This window comes from Glandiceps talaboti, chromosome 15 (assembly GCF_964340395.1).
Source record: "Glandiceps talaboti chromosome 15, keGlaTala1.1, whole genome shotgun sequence".
NCBI lineage: Eukaryota > Metazoa > Hemichordata > Enteropneusta > Spengelidae > Glandiceps > Glandiceps talaboti.
Window position 1 is genome coordinate 16684155 of NC_135563.1, and position 20057 is coordinate 16704211.

The following is a 20057-nucleotide window of genomic DNA, read 5'->3' on the forward strand; positions in this document are numbered from 1 at the left end:
CAAGCTGTGGTTTGAGCACTAACAGTTGTCTTTAAAAGCCGCCACGATGCAAAATGTGAACGACCTTCACCGTATCAAGAGTTTAAAACTACTGATCCCTTTAGGGATATTAGTAGGCAGAGCACCGTATCAAGATCTCGAGTTTACAACTTCTGACCCCTGTGGGGAGAGGGTAAACTGTCGTGCATGATCACTCAGCACAGGCTATTCTCGAGTCTGTAATTGCGGTATGGCAACACCACATTGAGTGTGCCATGCTGGTTATTTTAAAACTGGGTCGAGAAAAAATTAGATATATGATTTTATATGGCGAAAGCCTCAAAGATGATACATAAGCTTAAATAGTTGATGAATTTGTAAGATAACACTGATACAACATTTGAACAGAATGTCGTCGGGCTCGACAACATTTTGAGTAGATTGCTACATTTTATCGTCTGAATCGACATAAAAATCTCGCTAGCATTGCCAAATTTTGACTCGACAAAAATAATTGTTACCCGAACATTTCCAAAACGTATATACACCACAGTGACTTCAGGCATAGCTCGTCGACATGATTATTTTTGGATTTATCTTCTTCAGAATGTATAGTTACACCATCGCGTATAGATACCAACGACCAATGTGACATATTGCATCGTGCTAAAATATACGGTGGTGGTGGGGGTGGTGGTGGTGGTGGTGAAACTGTACTGTTTAGCAAAGAAAATCCAGAGAGAAGCCAAGACTCGAAATATCCTAATCACTTTCTCAAAAATTGTGTCAACATTTTGAACAAGGATAATTTGATGATGTGGGTAACAATAAGTTGTTTTGATTGAAAGATGGCGTATCCGAATACAAACTTTACCCAAATGACATTTTTATCGAAATTGCAACATTCCACATAATCAGTGTTTCATACGAGTCGCGTCCTGTACGTGTCTATTTGAGATTGCAACAGACGTTGTTGTCGCTCACTATAATTGGGTGGAAATGACGCCAATTTATGCATTCATTGAATGTCATTTCAACATACCGATCACAATATATGTGTTTAATAATACCCAAATTAATTTGCCCGACAATAAATTCCAGAATGCCTCTAAAATATGTCTTGATTAGACATCATTTTGGTTCGCTCGGTTTGGCAATACATGTACTTCGGAATCTACATTCTTAAGAAATGCTAAGAATCTTCAGGAAAAGCACAACTCCTTTCAGAGAGGCTTGAGTGTTTTCTTCAAGTTCATCAAATTTGTTGAAATAAACATTATTACATATAATAACGCGTACTACTAGTCCGATGAACATGCATGCCTCAAGGCCCCTAACCTTAACCAGCAACTAGGGTCACCCAAACAAAACTATGTTTTCGACCAGAAAATTACATGATTTACGCATAACGTCCCCCATGTGATATCAGACGTCATAATACAAACAAGTCAAACTTAACGTAATGGTCTGAACTTGGGGTGAGTAAGCCCTAACATAGCAATCATCATTGCCTCGCGACGTCTCATGTTAATCAACACACAAAATGCACACTTCATCTGCACATGCATACCTGACTACTAAACTTTAGTGTACGTGTCATCAAAGACTTGCCAGCGTTACCATATATGGAACTGTTGACAGTTGTTTGACAAGACTACACATTGTTGATTTCACGCATATTGTTGTTAACTAGCTAAATGTTATTTTCCAATTAATAAGTACTAATTAATAGATCCTACACTAATACCAAAGACAATAATATATTACTCCTTAAATGTATTTATTTCATAATTCGATAATTTTATTGTAATAATATCAACACATTTACAAAGTAGACAAGAAAATGTGACATACAAATAATACATATTGTTCAGATTCGTTTTACATAAGTAATCTTTCACTGTCCCTTATCTTGTGAAATGTGCTGAACAATTCCTTTTTAATGTAAAGGCATCATTCGAAAACTGTTTTTGAATATAGTACCGAAATCTACATTGAGTGCATTTCCTAGTATTTGCTTTTGTGTAAACAATTGTACACACACATAAACACACACGTATGATGTATGTATGTATGTATGTATGTATGTATGTATGTATGTATGTATGTATGTATGTATGTATGTATGTATGTATGTATGTATGTATGTATGTATGTATGTATGTATGTGTGTATATATGTGTGTGTATATGTGTGTGTGTGTATGTATGTATGTGTATGTATGTATGTATGTATGTATGTATGTATGTATGTATGTATGTATGTATGTATGTATGCATGCATGCATGCATGCATGCATGCATGCATGCATGCATGCATGCATGCATGTATGTATGTATGTATGTATGTATGTATGTATGTATGTATGTATGTATGTATGTATGTATGTATGTATGTATGTATGTATGTATGCATACATGTATGTATGCATGTGAAATATATCAGATGTATTTTAAACTCGGAACTAATTACTTATTATTTATAGCACGGAGAGTTTATATAAAATATGTAAAGAACGAAGAAATGGAAGAAAGTCTAATTCATATGAAGCATAAAGAAGCAAAAAACATTCAGTTCCATTTTGACATATTTTAATTTACCAATAATTCATGACACGTAGCACCTGGATATGATTAACTTAGATGTTACATATCAAAAACAAGATAAAAAAACTTCTTTCCAATTGAAAATATAATGTAAGCTATTGATAAATCATGAAATAACAAATGTCCTTTTATTAATCATATAAAATGCAGATTGGTACTATTCGTAACTTTGAGGTACAGATGTACTAAAACTGATGCAACGACATAAAATGATAAAATTAACGAGTAAGACAATTTGTTAATTGAGATATATCTATTCTGAATCTGGTAAGAGATTAAATGCTGTAATTGTGCCCAAAATAACCCTTTGGCGGTACTTTTGTACCATAAGGATAAACCTGAGATTATATATAGTCATCAAATAACGTTCTATCTTGCAATCAGCATGAGGTACCACATTCCATATGTTGGCGTGTAAATTTAATGATCAGAAAAGTCAAATTATAGTAAAATATGAAAATCCACGATATATTATTGGAAAATGGCCACCACCTTGGGCTTTCAAATGTCTGATCTAAAGAATAACCTGTTTGGGCACGTTTTGTGCTTGTATCATAACTTGAATGGTTCTGCCAAAAGTCTTGTTATCTCCGCCACTATAACAACACTTTGTGACGAACATGTAGTAATGCTATATACAATAACGATAGGTACAATTCTTTCAACCATGGAGGAACCGCGCCTTTCAACTTATCTGAATAGATAAACTTAACATTGTGAAATTGTCTTAGTTAATAGTCGAGTTGATCGCATAAAATGTAAACAAACTATAGACTACATGTATCGGTATAGAAATCTAAATGTCTCAAGAGAAATTTTTAAGTGTGACGGAAAAAGGCAGAAGATTGTTACGCTTGCATGTGTAATATAACTGTTATTCTATTGTAAGACTAGCCGTCTTTTTGTAATTTTTTGTCTGAGTGTCAATTATTATAAATTTGTTTTTTAAAAAACAGGCACAAGAATATGACGACGTTGAAGATCACTCATCTTACTCGCCCGTATTGTACCTCTTGTAATATAAGTTGTGTGGTTCCTTTCTGGCCCTGCATGGTACGTGTGATATATAAGGTAAGAGTAATTTCATATCATACTACTGATAGTGAATTCATTTAGTTTACTACTGATATTATGATAACCTTTTGTGACCCATTGTAATGCATTGGCAGATGTGTGGTTTTTCTTTATGTGTACCTAGAATGGTATTGATCACGAAGACAGGGGTAAACTCAATAAATATAACCAAAGGGATAGAATCTTTATTATTTCATCCTGGGATCATATTAATTCGGGCTATTCTTTTTAACAAAAATGTATTATTGAACAATAGCGGCATATATTCATAATTAGTAAAGTGGAACTTAAAATAAGGTTTGACGGCTAATGTTGTTTCACTTCTGTAGCATGAATGTAATGACAATGCAGTCCCCCTTTAAGTTAAAGTTGTAATATGGTGGATTTGCTTTTAGTTGTAGTAATTGGAAATATATATTATAATTTTGATATGTTACATATTGGCCGAAATAGTGTGTGTCACAGAAAGTCTGAAACATATTACGTAATTACATAATATGTATGCTTTTTAGACGGCGCAAATTTAATTGGACTTCAAGTGTTATTGTAGAACGCCGCATTGCTTTTTACCACGGTATATCTTCTTTGTGAAAGCATCACATGTAATTTAAGTACTTCCAAAAGGACCCGGCATATTATCTTAAACCACTACAATGGTCTGAGCTCATACTTAACAGTCAATTACCTAACGAGCTAAACAGATCGAGTACAGCAACAGTTTTCAGCCTCCCATCTTCACTAATGGCATTCAAGTCTACTTGGCAATTCAAGCGTAAATGCGAACTTATCCAAACCAGAATAGTTGTCAGAAAGAAAATATTTGCCTGTTTGAATGTTCGCTTTTACTGGCAGTGATATATTTTTAGCTGAGGTTATTGATCAACTTAATCTCACATGTTATCAAATAACCGTTCACAATCCATATTTCAACTTAAATGTGTATCATATTCTTCAGCAAAGAGTATAATCAATGCCAAACGATATATCTAGATAGGCATCTTTCAAAATTTCAAAGCCTAAAGCAAGTTGCATTTATCCGAAATGGCATTCTTTTGCAGAAAAATTGTGTCATGGATTTTATTTTGATTTCGATCAGTTATCAAACAATGTCGAGTTTTGCCATCTTAAATAAGCCTACAAAGTTAATTTTCCACACTAATGTAAAGTGTATTTCTACATAAGAGAGATGTTTTGGTTTTGGTATTTACGCTGTGATTCCGACAAATAAGTTTGTATCCAGGGAATGAGATGGGATGTATATATATACCTTTATGAAAAAGAGTGCACGAAAACTGACGTATCGCTGACACACGGTATCTAGCAAAATCATTCGGATTTGGATTGCCTTTGGAAACATATCTTTTTGAAAAAGAACGTTATTGAAATGTTCTTGATATCTTTTTGATTTGGAGAATTATGTACACAGCTGGACGCCACAACGTACATTTGTATAAAAGCCAACGCAACTCGTGCCAGGATGATGCACAGTGGAACCACGTGCACGCACACACGCACACGCACGCACGCACGCATACACACACACACACACACAGACACACAAACACACACACACATACACTCACACACACACATACATACACACACATACACTCACACATACATACAGACACACACACACATACACTCACACATACATACACTCACACACACTCACACACACATACACTCACACATACATACACAGACACACACATACACAGACACACACACACACATACACTCACACATACATACACTCACACACACGCACGCACGCACATACACTCACACATACATACACAGACACACACACACAGAACCGTACATACTTATATATCCAACAAGTCATTATAAAATTGATACAACTCCTGTTCTTTTTATATGAATTAGATGTCAGCCATATGTTACTGGTTGACAATGAATATATGATTTCTAAGAGTAGTATAGTATAAATTGAAAGCTATTTCTAAAATTCATTTTGCTCGTTAACCACTTATCTAATGTTTACCTATTCCTAGATCTTAGCTTGAAGAATCACACATTTGGCACTTGATTCTTGACAAGGTTAAAGGTCATCTTGCCTATTGTTATAAATATAAAAAGACAAAAACTTTTATGACGATTGAGTAAAATTCCCTTCCATTGCTAGTGTTTGCTCTGTCAATATATGTTTCGTTGAATCTTTGGATTGCGATTCTGAATTACCTGTCTCTGTACTAGGTTCACATATCTTTCTATATTGTGTCTTTTTCTCTAAGCATTCTTGCAAGAACTCTAGGGACATCAAACTGTCACCGGTCTGAACGCCAGAGTTTGTCAACTTCGTTTCTTTCATATGAATATTCCGTTTTCGGCTTCTAAGTTTACTTCGTACATCCTGTCGGCTTGGCACAGTTAAAGGAACATCTCCCTCTTCAATTATTTGTAAGGAAAATATGCTCTCCCTCGACCTCGACATCACATCTTCACTAGAACAGGGCTCTGTTGTTTCACTTTCCGGTGATGATAATCGTTCCCAAGTTGCAGGTTGTGAACTTTGTAAGGTTACATCAGCTGTTACTGCATCCGGAGAAGAGAAAGTTTTACATGTCGTCGGTATTTCCACTTTATCCGATAAATTGTTATCTGGTGTTGTAACATTGTCTGACTCGTTTGCCACACCAGAATCCCTAACATTTCTATCCGCAAGCCTTCTATGACATCTAGAACAAACTTCAGGCTGTTGTGATATTTCCGGTTTATAATCCTGTTTCGAAAACATTGAAATATTTGTTTCATCAGTTCCATTTTGATGACGTAATAACGTATCATTTGACGCATCTCCATTTTGATGACGTACTAACATTTCATTTGAGGTATCTCCGTTTTGATGACGTAATAATACCTCATTTGAGATATCACCATTTTGATGACGTACTAACACCTCATTTGAGATATCTTCATTTTGATGACGTAATAACATGTCATTTTTGGTATCTCCATTGTGATGACGTAATAACATTTCATTTGAGGTATCTCCATTTTGATGACGAAATGACATTTCATTTGACGTATCTCCATTTTGATTGCGTAATATATCATTGGAGTTACCTCGTTCATGTGAAGACACTACCTTGTTATCATTGTTGGTATTCGAATCAATCAAAAGTTTATCTGTTTCTGAATTACAGTTTTCATCAGCATTTGCGACGTTCAAATTTACATAGTTTGCCTGTTTATCCAGATTCTGTTTACCTACATCATTTTGCATTCGTCGAATATTGTCAGTCATAACCTCAAATTCCTCCCGTATACCTTCCTCATTCTTGGAGTTCATACTCGAGTGACTCACGCTTGGGGATGCATTCATTACCGATACTTCAGTGAGCTCATAGCCACTAGTACTTGCGATCGACATATTCTTTTTGCGATAGTGTCTATGACTTTTGACATGCGATCCGTTTAAACTGTTTTGGTACTTTATCAGTTGTTTTCCCGATGACCGCATGTAGTGATTTCTGTTGCGTTGCCTGCGTCTTCCAAAGCGGCAGGTTAGAATTCTCTTGAAAGCTCTTTTGAAGTAGCGGTTGGACATAGCATAGATGATAGGATTCAGGCAGCTGTTACAGTAGCCTAACCAAAATGCGACTTTGAAAACCAAATCTGGGGGGAAGCAAGGTGGGCCACAAATAGAAGCTGCAAAAAAGAAAAAACAAAGAGGAAATTATATAGTACAGCTATGGCAGAGTTTGTCTAATTGCCAAGAGAGTTAAGGGAAATCACCTGAAAAAGATAAATTCGTGAATGACATCATATTATTTTCGTTTTCTTCCCAATGTATGGAAAGAAAACGCAACGTGGTAAACAAATTGAAAGTTATGTTGGAATTTTACATAGGTTTACTTTGTTGGAAAGCTAAACTTTCTTGGTTGATGTGTACGTGTGAGAGTACACACGTGTTGTGTAAAGAAGTAATTTCCAATGTCAGTTACAAAGAATCTATTTCGTTCACTTCGTCTTATACTCCGAGTTGTGTTATAAGCGTAAATGACGCATAAATGACCAGAACAAAAAGTTGGATATGACTTAAAAGTTATTAGATGCTACAAACATTAATATATATGGATTTACGTGAAAACAGTGTTGTTTATACGACATATAATTTTCAGTCACGTTTTTTGATAAATAATATAATATGCTTGAAGCCCAGTGGTTTCTATGGCTGCATTGCATATTAACAAATTATACATGTTACTACGTGTGTGATCACATCATTTTCGCGCCTTCGTGTATTGATTGGCGACGGGGGGTTTTGTGCCACGAATGAGACAATTACAGGTGGGACATAATGAACCGTCGTTGTGAAATATCTTAATAATATGTAAGTAAGATTTATGTCTGAACTTCAGTCTGCCGAAAAGTTGAAACGATTAATCTGCTCAGATGTGGTTAACAATATCCGCTAATCATCTCACGTTGCACATACTTTGACTGAGTTGGTAATCAGGAACGCGATATGACATATTCTACAGAAAAGTGTGACTGTCTAGAGTTGACATGATAATGAGCCTCTAGCGATATGTGATGTTACAGTAGCTAGGGACGTTTCATGTATACCGTAGATACATATGCGATCTAATTTTGAGTTAGTTTGTCCTTTTCAGTTTGCGTAGCTGAGATTTGCCATACTTAATATAAACTCAAATGTATGTTTATGTCTAATACTTTTTTGAAAGTGTTGCTGCATGTCAGTTTACTCGTATGTGAGTATATGAGTTTGTATGCATGCATGTGTGTGTGTGTGTATGTATGTATGTATGTATGTATGTATGTATGTATGTATGTATGTGTGTGTGTGTGTGCGCGCGCGTGCGTGTGTGTGTGTGTGTGTGTGTGTGTATGTATGTGTGTGCGTCTGTGAGTGCGTGCGCTCGAGTGTGTGTATGTGGGCACACACAAGGATTAGTACTTAGTAGAACACTTGTTAGCGGCAAGGAAAGAATAAACGGTTGTTATTGATTGTCTGCTGACTGAACACCCGAAAATTGTAAAATACTTCATCACCAGCAGGTATACAAAATACGTGGCTTCGACCAGCAACAATATTTCATTGTCTGGTCGTTGCAAATATACATATATACGCCACATCAAGTGTCCTTTGTTATTTCCACATTTCTAGATTTCTGATGACTAGATGTATAGTGGATCATAGTAGACATGCATGATATTGTCAGACCCGATTGAGACATGTAGCACGGAGTCTTTTGTAACTCAATAATCTCGTTATCAGTCTGTGTTTCCGCTATAAGCCAATATAAAGCAATCTGCGTATACATTTATACTGGTTCGGATATGAAACAAATATAAGGTTATCGTCAGTACAAGGTCGTGCATTCCGCTGTTTATGAAATTTTCCATGTAATTTTAACGAATAGCTAAGCCACAGAGATAACACATCAGCATGAACATGATTAAACGAAGTTTTCATTAACTCAACATTTCTAGAAAAAAAAGAAAGTAAATAACAGCGTTTATAAATGTAAGCTAGTACATTAAAATACTTGTCTCGTTTGCTTATTTTATTTTGCATGCACTAAATGAGAAAGTATGCAGTATATTCCATTCCTTCTTCATGAGGAGGCGCCATTGTTACTTTTGTTTCATTTTTGAACCAGAAAAACTGTATCCTTCCATTAAAGCATACTATGATATTCCAAACGTGCTTTCAGGTAATTGACTGTCTTTTCAGGATCAGTCCATTTATCCGGATTTAATTTGTAATATATTTTTGTGACATTTTGACCGTGATCGTATTTGTACCCAACGTTTATGCATTTAGACCTCAACACTGAACAACTGCAATGGCTGTACTTCTGTTTGGGAGTACCCAGACTCCAAGTAAAGCCACCCAATGTAATTATATAAAAATAAAACCCATTGTATTTGTAAGGTAAACTCTAGCGGGCTTTGCTATGCACAACATCAAACACTGTGTTAAAAGACCAGAAGGTATCTATATTAAATCAACAAAAAGTGCACTTTTAATCCTGTCACCTAGCTCACTCTGTATTTTACACATAAAGGAACAAATAGCTGATATGGAAGTAACTCTTTATCTCATGTTATCTCTACACTAGGATGCAACTAATTTATCTTTGCACTGACTGAAAGTACATGTATGTATAGAAACGTACTTGCTGTGAACTCTCAACAATTGCTATAGTCACTCAGGCGGTATAAGTACACACGAGGTGTCAATCATTCACCTGTCTCTAGGTCTGTAATCGTCATATGTCCTAATGTATGCAGATGTTCTCAATATTACACTCTTTTGGTCAGATGAAGTCGTGGGGCTATTGTACATTATAGGGTGATCGGAGTCCATTCACAGACTGGTTTGTTTGATTTTATATTTGTATTCCAATGACATCGTTCATTTCTCATCAGTTTTCTAAATCCATCATTATATCGATACACCGTCTCTCATTTGGGGTTCCCTTTAAATAACGCATTTATTGGATAAGTTGACTTTTCCGCCCTATGACAATTTCGTTAGCCAGAGAAAACATTCTTGATATCACGGCTAATGATGACGTATGATAATGTCAAATAAATTCCCTAACCCTGATTTTCCGCGATTTTTTTTCTGTTGAATTTTTTAGCTAGTCAGCATAGCGTGAACTCTAAAAAAACAACACGAACAGTGTTTTGCGATTTAGGGCAAACATTTAAGCTGCTCAAAAGTATGCACCAGCTGACTATTAGTCTGAGTAAATGTCCAGTGTATGTCTATATTTTCCAGTTCAAACATTTACATGCCATCGGCATATTAACAGACAACAGTGATGTACATCGCTTGATTTTGTTTTCAGTTTGTTTTTATCATATTGATACTGGGGCTATAGATTCTGCTTAATATCTTCGCCAACCAAAGATTTTCGCCTAGTTGGACATTCTGAATGTACGTTTGTGATCATTTCACGAAACGGACAATATTGTGTTTGTCTTTCGTCAGATGTCATTTGTAGATTTCAACGTTCAATTAATCAATTTCCTAAGAATCAGTAATTGAATTTGGTTACCTAGAATGGCATTCTTATCTTCTGTATTCTCTGTTGACATTGTGGAATGTGGCAAGTCGAGAGTGCAAACATTAATCTACTGGGGAAACTCGACTGCGAATACAAACAAAATCACGGATATGTGCGTGATATGAATGCATGTCTATCGCTTTTCGCGAAATGTGTTAGTAGTCAATATTTAAATTGCTGTATCTGGATTTCATAACGCATCAATAGCCGTTGGCTGGGAAAAGATAAAGGCATATTTATAGGCATTTTAATGTTCAATTCAACACAGTAGTGTACGAAATCGAAAGCACACTGTATTTATATGCGTCGACTTACAACCGAATTGTTCAAATGTTATTCATATTCTTATACATCTTAGACTGCGTGATCTAGCCATGGCCATTTGATCCAAAACCACTATGATGTTCTTGTGACAATTTCACCAAATATTTTGAGATAATCAGGCAAACATGCAATGCTTAGATACGTGTATGGTACATTTGTAAAATGCCATATGTCATGATGGGCGGATGGTTAGAGTGGCCGGCTTGGAATCTGCAGGTTGCATGTTCGAGCCTCATCGCTGCCGTTTGTTTCTGAGTGGCTAAAGTCCTTGGGCAGATTTTGAACCATGACGATGCCTCAGTCAACCCAGCTGTATAATTGGGGACCCAGTAGGATAGAGGATGCAATGTGAATGCTTTAATCCTGTGCGCTTATAAATGCTGTAATGGATTGTATGCTCCCCAGGGAGTTGAGTATAAAGGGCCGTTGTGCCGCTATAGATCCGTGCCAGGGCCAGGGGTAATAATTGTAGAGCGCTTTGAGCGCAAAGTGGGAAAGTGCTATATAAAATCTAACATTATTATATATGTACTCCGTTCGTTTCAGTTGTATGTCTAAGCTATTTCTCTCTATATGTTATTCATTCATATGCAAATAATATTTTGTTTTACAATTAACCATATAGGAAAAACAATCAAACAATTATGATGATACATGCACAGACATATAACTTGATTGAACCGAAAAAAGAGTGAACATATTATTAATAACAAAGCACAACACTATTAATTCACACATTAACTGCGTCTATATTTAACCAACAAAAAGTCTCTTAAATTGAATACTGTACATTCATATATCAATGTTATTTCATATAAGATGGCGTTAATGTAACTTCAAAACCTAATGTGGAATATGATTGAAAACTTATACCTGTCACTAGAAGTTACATGGCAAGATCCACAAAGTATTACATACACAATCCCCATCATATAAAATGTGACTATAGAGTTCAACAGATGAAACGTTTTATCACTTTCATTACCTTACCTTAACGACCATATGCGCCACTCATTGACGCGGGTAATGTGGTGACTATGTCACTCATCGTACGCGTATGGTTAAGGTCATCTAAGGCCTCCAATATCATCACTCCGCTCCAAACACACATAAGGTAATACACAATTATACCTTAATGCATTTGGCTTTTACATATATGTCTGTTATTATTATTGTCAAAACAGTTTCTGCTAAAATCTTCACCTTATTGAACTTTTCTCGATTACTTAAAAGTCAGAGTTCCTTCACAAAGTATATATAAAAAAAGGTTGGTCGGTTGATATATTGTGTTTCACCTCCAAATTTGATAATCAAAACTGTCAGGAAAATTTAGAAATATTTTGACATACACCACGATCCAAATGTTTGATTCTACGACCCAATTAAATTGTATTGAGTTGACTCAAATATTTATACCAAGATTAATAAACGATATCCAGGTTTCCCTGGAAACGCCACTGCATAATAAGTCTTCAATATATACCCAATTACGCGAAAGGGGTTTATTTTGAACAGTAAATATTTATGCATAGTCACGGAACAAAATTGACATAAAGAGTAATTTCCAGTGAAGCAGCAAGTGATAACTTGTCATTTGCTTTGACAATAAATCATAATTAAAAAGCTTTTCATGAACATACTGTTTTTTGTATTGACTAATAATAACATTGTTATTTCTTTTGTGAAGTGCGCGCGTGCGTAAACGGTAGAACTGGTCATGCCGACGGCAATGATGGAAAGTAGAATTGCCGCCACTGTACACCTTGTAATTTTGATACTAATCCGTATGTAGCTAGCTGTTTGAAGAAGGGATATGTTTTTAAATAAAAGACGCGAGGCAGATGACAGGGTTTCTCAATAAATGTTATAACACCAGGACGCATTATTACGCAATAACTTGTGACGTGTAACCAGCAGGGGTTGATGTGAAGTAACAGCCGTCCGTCGAATTCACATCTGATTCGCATGCTGAGCGTTGAATGGCTTAATAGGGAAAATAAAAGATTTTGAATACTGTTGATTTATTAGACTGGAACACGGTAACTGTTTTTAACAAACGCGTACAGTTTAAGTAATATTAAATGTGAGTGATTGTTACCTAGACCTAATAACACATGTTGCTAAATTATAATTGATTGAAAAGAACTTCATTTCAAAATTAAAGATGGTGGGATAAAAGGTTGAATAAAACATATGTAAAATACTAATATATTTTACAAATTAGACTTAAATCGATACATATACACTGCATAGGAAGTAAACAAATAAGGGATAGTTTGTAGAACGCAGTTATATGAGCTGAAAAGGTGTACACATGTATTACATGATTGTTAATATCTAACGACAAAGAATATCGATGCGGTACGTTAAGTTGTAATGACAATCAAGGTAACATGATATCGATGTTGCTCTAAAACTGCTGAATGGAAAGGTATTCTATGGCTTGAAAGACTAAGTAGTGATTTCGTTTGTAATGGTATAGCTTAGTATAATATAGTATTATGAAGAGAAGGATTCAAGAAAAATTTGATATCGTCAACTGACTCCTCCATAAAATCTATCGTCATCCTCAAATTGAAAGCACTGAAAATTGCTTCGTTCAGTCCCGCACTTTTAAATGGTAACACATCTGCTAGCACTTCACTAGTCAAAGTGTCATAGGTATGTTAGAGTTTAGAAGAACGGCTGCAAAGCAACGATATAATCATTGAAAACTGTTTTATGCACGATCCTGCTCTTAGAGATGACGATTAAGGGAAAAAACCGAATGCGAAAAGCTATCATGTTCGTTTTAATGACAGAAACGTGTATGTACATTCCACGCACCGTGTTCTATTGTGGGTTGTACCATAGATGTTGGAGAGAGACCACCACGTCTATATGGTTGTATGTACATATCTCGACGTCCTCGAGTAAACTACTCACTGAAAATTGGAAAACGAAGTTTTAATCCATATTGCACTTTAACCTGTGATTTCTATAGCCAACAAATTTAAATAGAGAGGAATCAATAAATACCAAAACAAGAATATTCAGTCATGAAAGAAAATATTGGTAGGATATATGTGGTTTAATGTAGACTAAAGTGCATATTAGTATTGCGTAATTAGCACCATTATATATAGTATTATACGTGCACGATTTTCTGTGACGTCATCTGAAGTCTATGATGTAACAGAGTAGTCAGTGACCTTTTAAATTAACATATATTCATTCACTCTAATTTCAAAGAGCAGGTGATTAAGGAAAACAATCATGCTTACAAATGTAGCCTGAGTCGAACAACAAGTTTTGACAACAACGATAATATAGTACATTAACCTCGCGACTGAGTATATTTAATCCAACGCATTGTGTGAAATGTCTGGTGACGAGAATATCACAATGTTCGCACCATAAATTTATCGAGGGTGTTCCGGCAAAGCAATACAATTAATTTACGCTTTTGTTATTGAAAGATTAAAGGGGACGAGTTCCTAATATCACACTGCACTTTCTTTAGAATTGGAGTAATGTTAATCACATTAAACATTTTCAATCAGTATATATAACAATACAGTATAAACGAATAATTGGACGTACTGAGGATAATTATCTGAACTCCATTAGTGACATGCAATCAACACCGTAAGACTGGCCGTGAGACGAAACCCTGTCGATGTTAAAAATGTAAAATGTAAAAAAAATGGGATCTATATCATTCAGATTAACGTGGAAAGACAAGTTACACGGTGTATTAAAAGCGTTAGATAAACTACTCGTAAAGTACAAATATAACCCATCTATGGTGTCTAGGGTTACAAATATTAGCTGTTGAGGAAGTCGTTATTTGATAACATATCCATACCAATACATATCATATGTTAGGCATAATAGTACAAAATTTTAAAAGTATGTCAAACTATCTATACAATGTCTCCCCGGTAGAAATCGCGATTCATTTACATCACAGACGTTCTAATTTCCCCACACCATTATTTCATCGCTGAAAGACATTGTGATTTGATGATAAAGATCACAGTTTTCAAGAATGTGACATTCAGGCACTCTTTGTGTTATATTTTTCAGAAGAGTATAATTATTTTCATTATTTTCACGGTATTTGGCGCGTGACATCACCGTACATTGGGGATTTGTCACTAAGTGTCACTACATAGATTATACGTCACCCTATTGTCTCATTATATATACATATATATTACATCGTTAGGATCGAATGATTGTCACGAAAGAGGGAGTGTTTAAGATCACTGCATACAGTGTTTAGAACCAGTAGCACAGCCGTGCTTCGTGTACCATATAATAGAAAAGCGAAACTCTACTAACTATTAAACGAATAACGACATACTTAAAGTTCAAAGCTTGTCTAAGCGGATTAAGTGATGTATTACAATATCAAGGTTATGGCAAAGAAAAGAGACCCTGTGGATTACATTACAGACAAGTTAACTACCTGAAACAGAATAGTGTTAGCCTCGTCCAACATGTTACTAAAGTTAAATTGTACATTTTATGGTATGAGCGACAAGTAAAGACACAACTGTTATATGTTAATCCCGGATCACACACAAATATGTAGCACTGTTGGTACAGTTTTTGTCGTACATGAGAATAAGATATACAGGTATTGTTAGAATGAGATTTATGTAGTATTTAAATAAGTATATAATTCTTTCTGGGCGAGATAAATTATTATTTTGCAAATCACATCTTTTGTGGTTGGAATTACCTTATGTTGGGGCTATAAACATACCCCAATGTACTTTAAGCGAGCTGGTTCAACGCACTTCTCTATTACACAGAGGTAGGTACAATATGGTTGGCATATTCAAACAGTCACCACCATACTACGCAGCTTGCCAACTTGTAATTGCAATGCTGATAGGTGAAGATGTCATGAAGTAGTGCGATGCTTCCCGCTGTCGTCAGTGAATTGGGTTATTGTCAATTGATATGTGACAGGAAAACTTCAATTTTCAAATTTTGCATTCGAAGTAGTTAACTCTTTAGATGCTATACTCGTATACAATGCGCACAACATATTAATGTTCCCATGACTTCGTTCGTAAATAACACCACATAACTATAAAATACATTTAGAAGATTTGTAATCGGTCATGTTGTCGCACCAGGATACTTTCTCATCGCCGTGACAGCGTACCGATCCACAGTTGACCTTCGGCTTTACCTCAAAGCCTCTTCGACACGGAAGAGATGTCTTAACAACTGAGAAAGTATAAACTGGCGATCATACATCTCTTAAATTAGAAACATACAAGATAACGGCAAAACCCAACTTCTAGTTTTTCGATAGGCACACCGTTCAAATAGTACTCACGGTCGTATTTCAGTACTTGATATCACTTCTGGGACTCTTTAACGTTTTACAGCATAAGCTGAGCGGTTCAAATAAAACATAAGTGTGCCGGAACGTGATTCAACTACGAATTCTTTAAAGTTGCTAGTATGTTCATGAAGTGACGATCGATACTAGATGTTACAAACTCTGCTAGAGACAACAATATCCGATTGCGTGCTATGAAAAGACATATAATGTATCAATTTTACACTACCGAAAGATCTACATATATATATCATAAGCACAAATATGACCACCCTCGTCGTTCATGCTTTGATAGCCGCACCCCTTACCTACTTTGTCTAATTGCATATGGTCACATAAAATTTGATTGGACTATCTGTCTGTCTAAATATATATGTAATACTCAATTGAGACATTTTTCGTCATAAGTATGAACTAATATGCAAAGAAATGATATTTCGTTGGCATAACTACTTTTTTATTAATAATCTGAGTTTTGTTTCCGTTCTTGCCTTCACTTGCCACTCACCTTAATTCGAGTTCATACTTTAATTACACCTTAGAAGTAGAAATGACGTAGTCCTACATATCTAAGCAAGCAAGCAAGGGTCAGTGATCAATCAAAAACGTTCAAACATAGTCTGTGAATAAGTCTTAAGGATGAACGATGTCTGTCTTAAAAGTAATGCAACTATGCATACGTTTGCGCAGAATTACATTCAGTAACTTCGTGTTGCGACGGTTCGTACCCTTGTTCACGGTCACTGTGATGTTAAATCACATTAATCAGTGTGCCAAGTTGTTAAAACTAGCAGTCATTTCAAAATGAACTATAGGAGAGAAAAGACGAAATAAACCATAACAAAGTGAAGCAAACGCTCTTCAATGATTAACGAAGGTAATGGAAGTGTTAATCATGCGTATATTCTGACTCCCGATCTCTGGGACAAAATGTTGTCACTGATTGAGGAATATGTTGTTGATAATCGAACGATCAGCATAGCCTCGAGGTTCCACCGTCTCATATTAGTAGGGCATGCTCCATGACGGGTTTGGCAGGGTAAAGAAATGGAGCCTGTGATGATAGATTTAACATACAGTTCATTGGTTACTGCAAAATAAACATGGCGACCACTCTTTGTCATTTTATTTTCAATAAGTCCATGATGAAGTCTGCATTTCTAAGAGCATAATACGTGTATTTTGTAAATAGTTAAACAAAGTTTCTTTACTTTGCATTTTACATGTCGATCTCCCGTAAAGCATTCACGGCATACTTACTCAACGAGCTGATTTCTCAACTTTCTTAATGTAAAATACACACTCAGATGTATACTAAACACCCCAGAAAGGAGTAAATTAAGATAAATTATCCCTTGACTGTTAGCCTGATATCGTAATGCTTAACCAGGAATTATATCATCCCAGGAGGAAAAAAATGCAAATTCAATGAAACCCAGGAATCGTTCTACTATTCAACTATACATTGATGTCTTCCCCTCAAAAGAACTAGAATGAGATATCTAAAAAAACAGCCTTCTCTAGAGATCTACTGCAACCTTTGAAAGGGTTTGTTTGAAAGGGTACTGTAATTGTATTGACACTTGTATCAGTCTCATCATTCAGGTTCGTTTGTACTTTCGCGAGCACGTCTGGTCTATACACGATCTTCTGAAAAGAAAATATATCTACCAGGCACGAATGGGTAAGGAATTATGTGGCATGCTTTAGAGTTTATGTAATGCAATTCACCGCATTATCTCATTACGAGTCAATTTTATGCACTGAAAGGTGTTTCGTTATAGAAATATGTACTGAGGTAATCTGTGCATAGGAGCATCATCACAGTGAGGGACGACGATAATGTAATTACAAATGGAAAGTAACGTAATTACAATTACCTATTATGAATTTATAACAATGTATGAAAGGTTAATAATCTGATGAGAAAAATGTTTTCATGGCTTTATTCTGGCAGAATAATTTGTAGGCACGTCCGTACGTTGTTGAGATGACCTTATCCTAAGTAAAGAATGTTATGCAAGAAAAAGATGATGCACACGAGCTGTAACAGTGTTACATATGAAAGTGTTACATAATAACAAGATGATATTAGCACGCGAACTATTATTAATAAGTAGATTTCCCAGTGAAGTATGGCTACTTAAAAACCTGGCACTGCCACAACATATTATTCTATGATAAAAGCTATGTGATGTCACAAGAGGTTGTATAGCAACAGTAATGTCACAACTATTCAATGCAAGCAAATAGCTTAATGAAAACGGAAAGCCTCATTGTCACAGTTGCAGCAGAGCTTATTTTCTCTCCAGCAGTTGTCCAAGTTTTCTATATCATAATGAATTTTGATATACAATAGTTTATCTGGGTAATACTTTCCACCTGACACATGTCACACCAGGTTATATAGTGTTAGTACAGATAGAGCATATCATCAACATCTAGCAGTCATTATTTTTGCAACGAAAAGAACATTTCAACTTCTAGGTATATGCCATCAACCATACAACCGTACGTTGTTTATTATGTAGGGCTTCTGATTAAACTTGTACAAGTTTGGACGAGTATTTATACCTATTTATATTGAGAATATTTTAAGGACGCAACGTTATGACTATTTGTCAGGTTCTAAAGGTTGTAACTGTTTAATTATTGAAATTTAAAGGGTTTCGCGTTAATGCTAATAGTATCTACATGAGTTTTCTAATGTTCTTGCCTATTTGGGTTTTTTTGACATTCGATGGGGAGCTTGGTTTGAAGAAACATTGTAAATGCTATTGTATCTGTTGTCACGAACAGTAGATGTATAATACCTTTCTAAATAATTTCTGAGTCATTGTATCGTATAACCTAGTTTTGTTGGTTACAGCTGTATCAAATCTCTTAACTGAAGACAGATTTGTCACAACGTGTGGATAGCTCTCAGAGAAAGTCACAGCAGGGCAAATGGCAGCTAGGTCGACGTCTTTAAACTACATAATTGGATAAAGTGAGTGAAAGGCGCGGACAAGATGGTGGAAAACCAATTACTGAGTACAAAGAATTGCTTTGGTGAATGTTGACAATTTATGTCAACTGACTGTATTTTTCACGGACGTCTGTCGTTATACTTGTAATTTTGTTTTCCTTGCGTCGTTCTATTTAAGCATAATACCAGTATCAAACACTCTCTTTACATCTAGACTCGTGACAAATGGATGGCTGAAGACGCCATAGTCTTTATCTTAAAAGTAATTTTGAATTCGAAAACAGCTATGCGTTTTTGTAATAGCCAGGATAATTTGTATAAAGACAGACTAATGCGATATAAAAAAAGCTTCATTCGCTTCGTCAAATGAAACTTACAAATCATGTAGAATAAAGATACGTGCTCGTTCATTACTTAGAAGAGTTTGTTATTTATAAATTAATCATAATTTATACATTTTTCTGAAATCTTATTATTTCGAAATATTGATACATGCTAAGGACCTGGTATTATTTGTGTGTCGTAATAATACATGTCTATTAAATAAGAATAAGAATGAATGATTCGAACTAAGTAGTGTATTTAACCATAAAATGGGTGCATATTTCGTGATTGTGGAAATTAAAACATTATGGTTAGTATGCAGATTTTAGAAGTTTTCTAAGTATGGATAACGGTCTCCATTAATTCTC

The 20057-nt window shown here is 35.4% G+C and overlaps 1 protein-coding gene across 1 annotated transcript in view; it reads right to left on the reverse strand.

The window, feature by feature from the left end:
- Positions 1-5772: 5772 nt before the first annotated feature.
- Positions 5773-20057, reverse strand: part of LOC144446272 (uncharacterized) — a 35871-nt gene continuing 21586 nt past the window's right edge. The window contains exon 2 of the mRNA XM_078136022.1: positions 5773-7334. Within this exon, the coding sequence (XP_077992148.1) occupies positions 5773-7334 (1562 nt within the window). The remainder of the gene's footprint in view (positions 7335-20057) is intronic.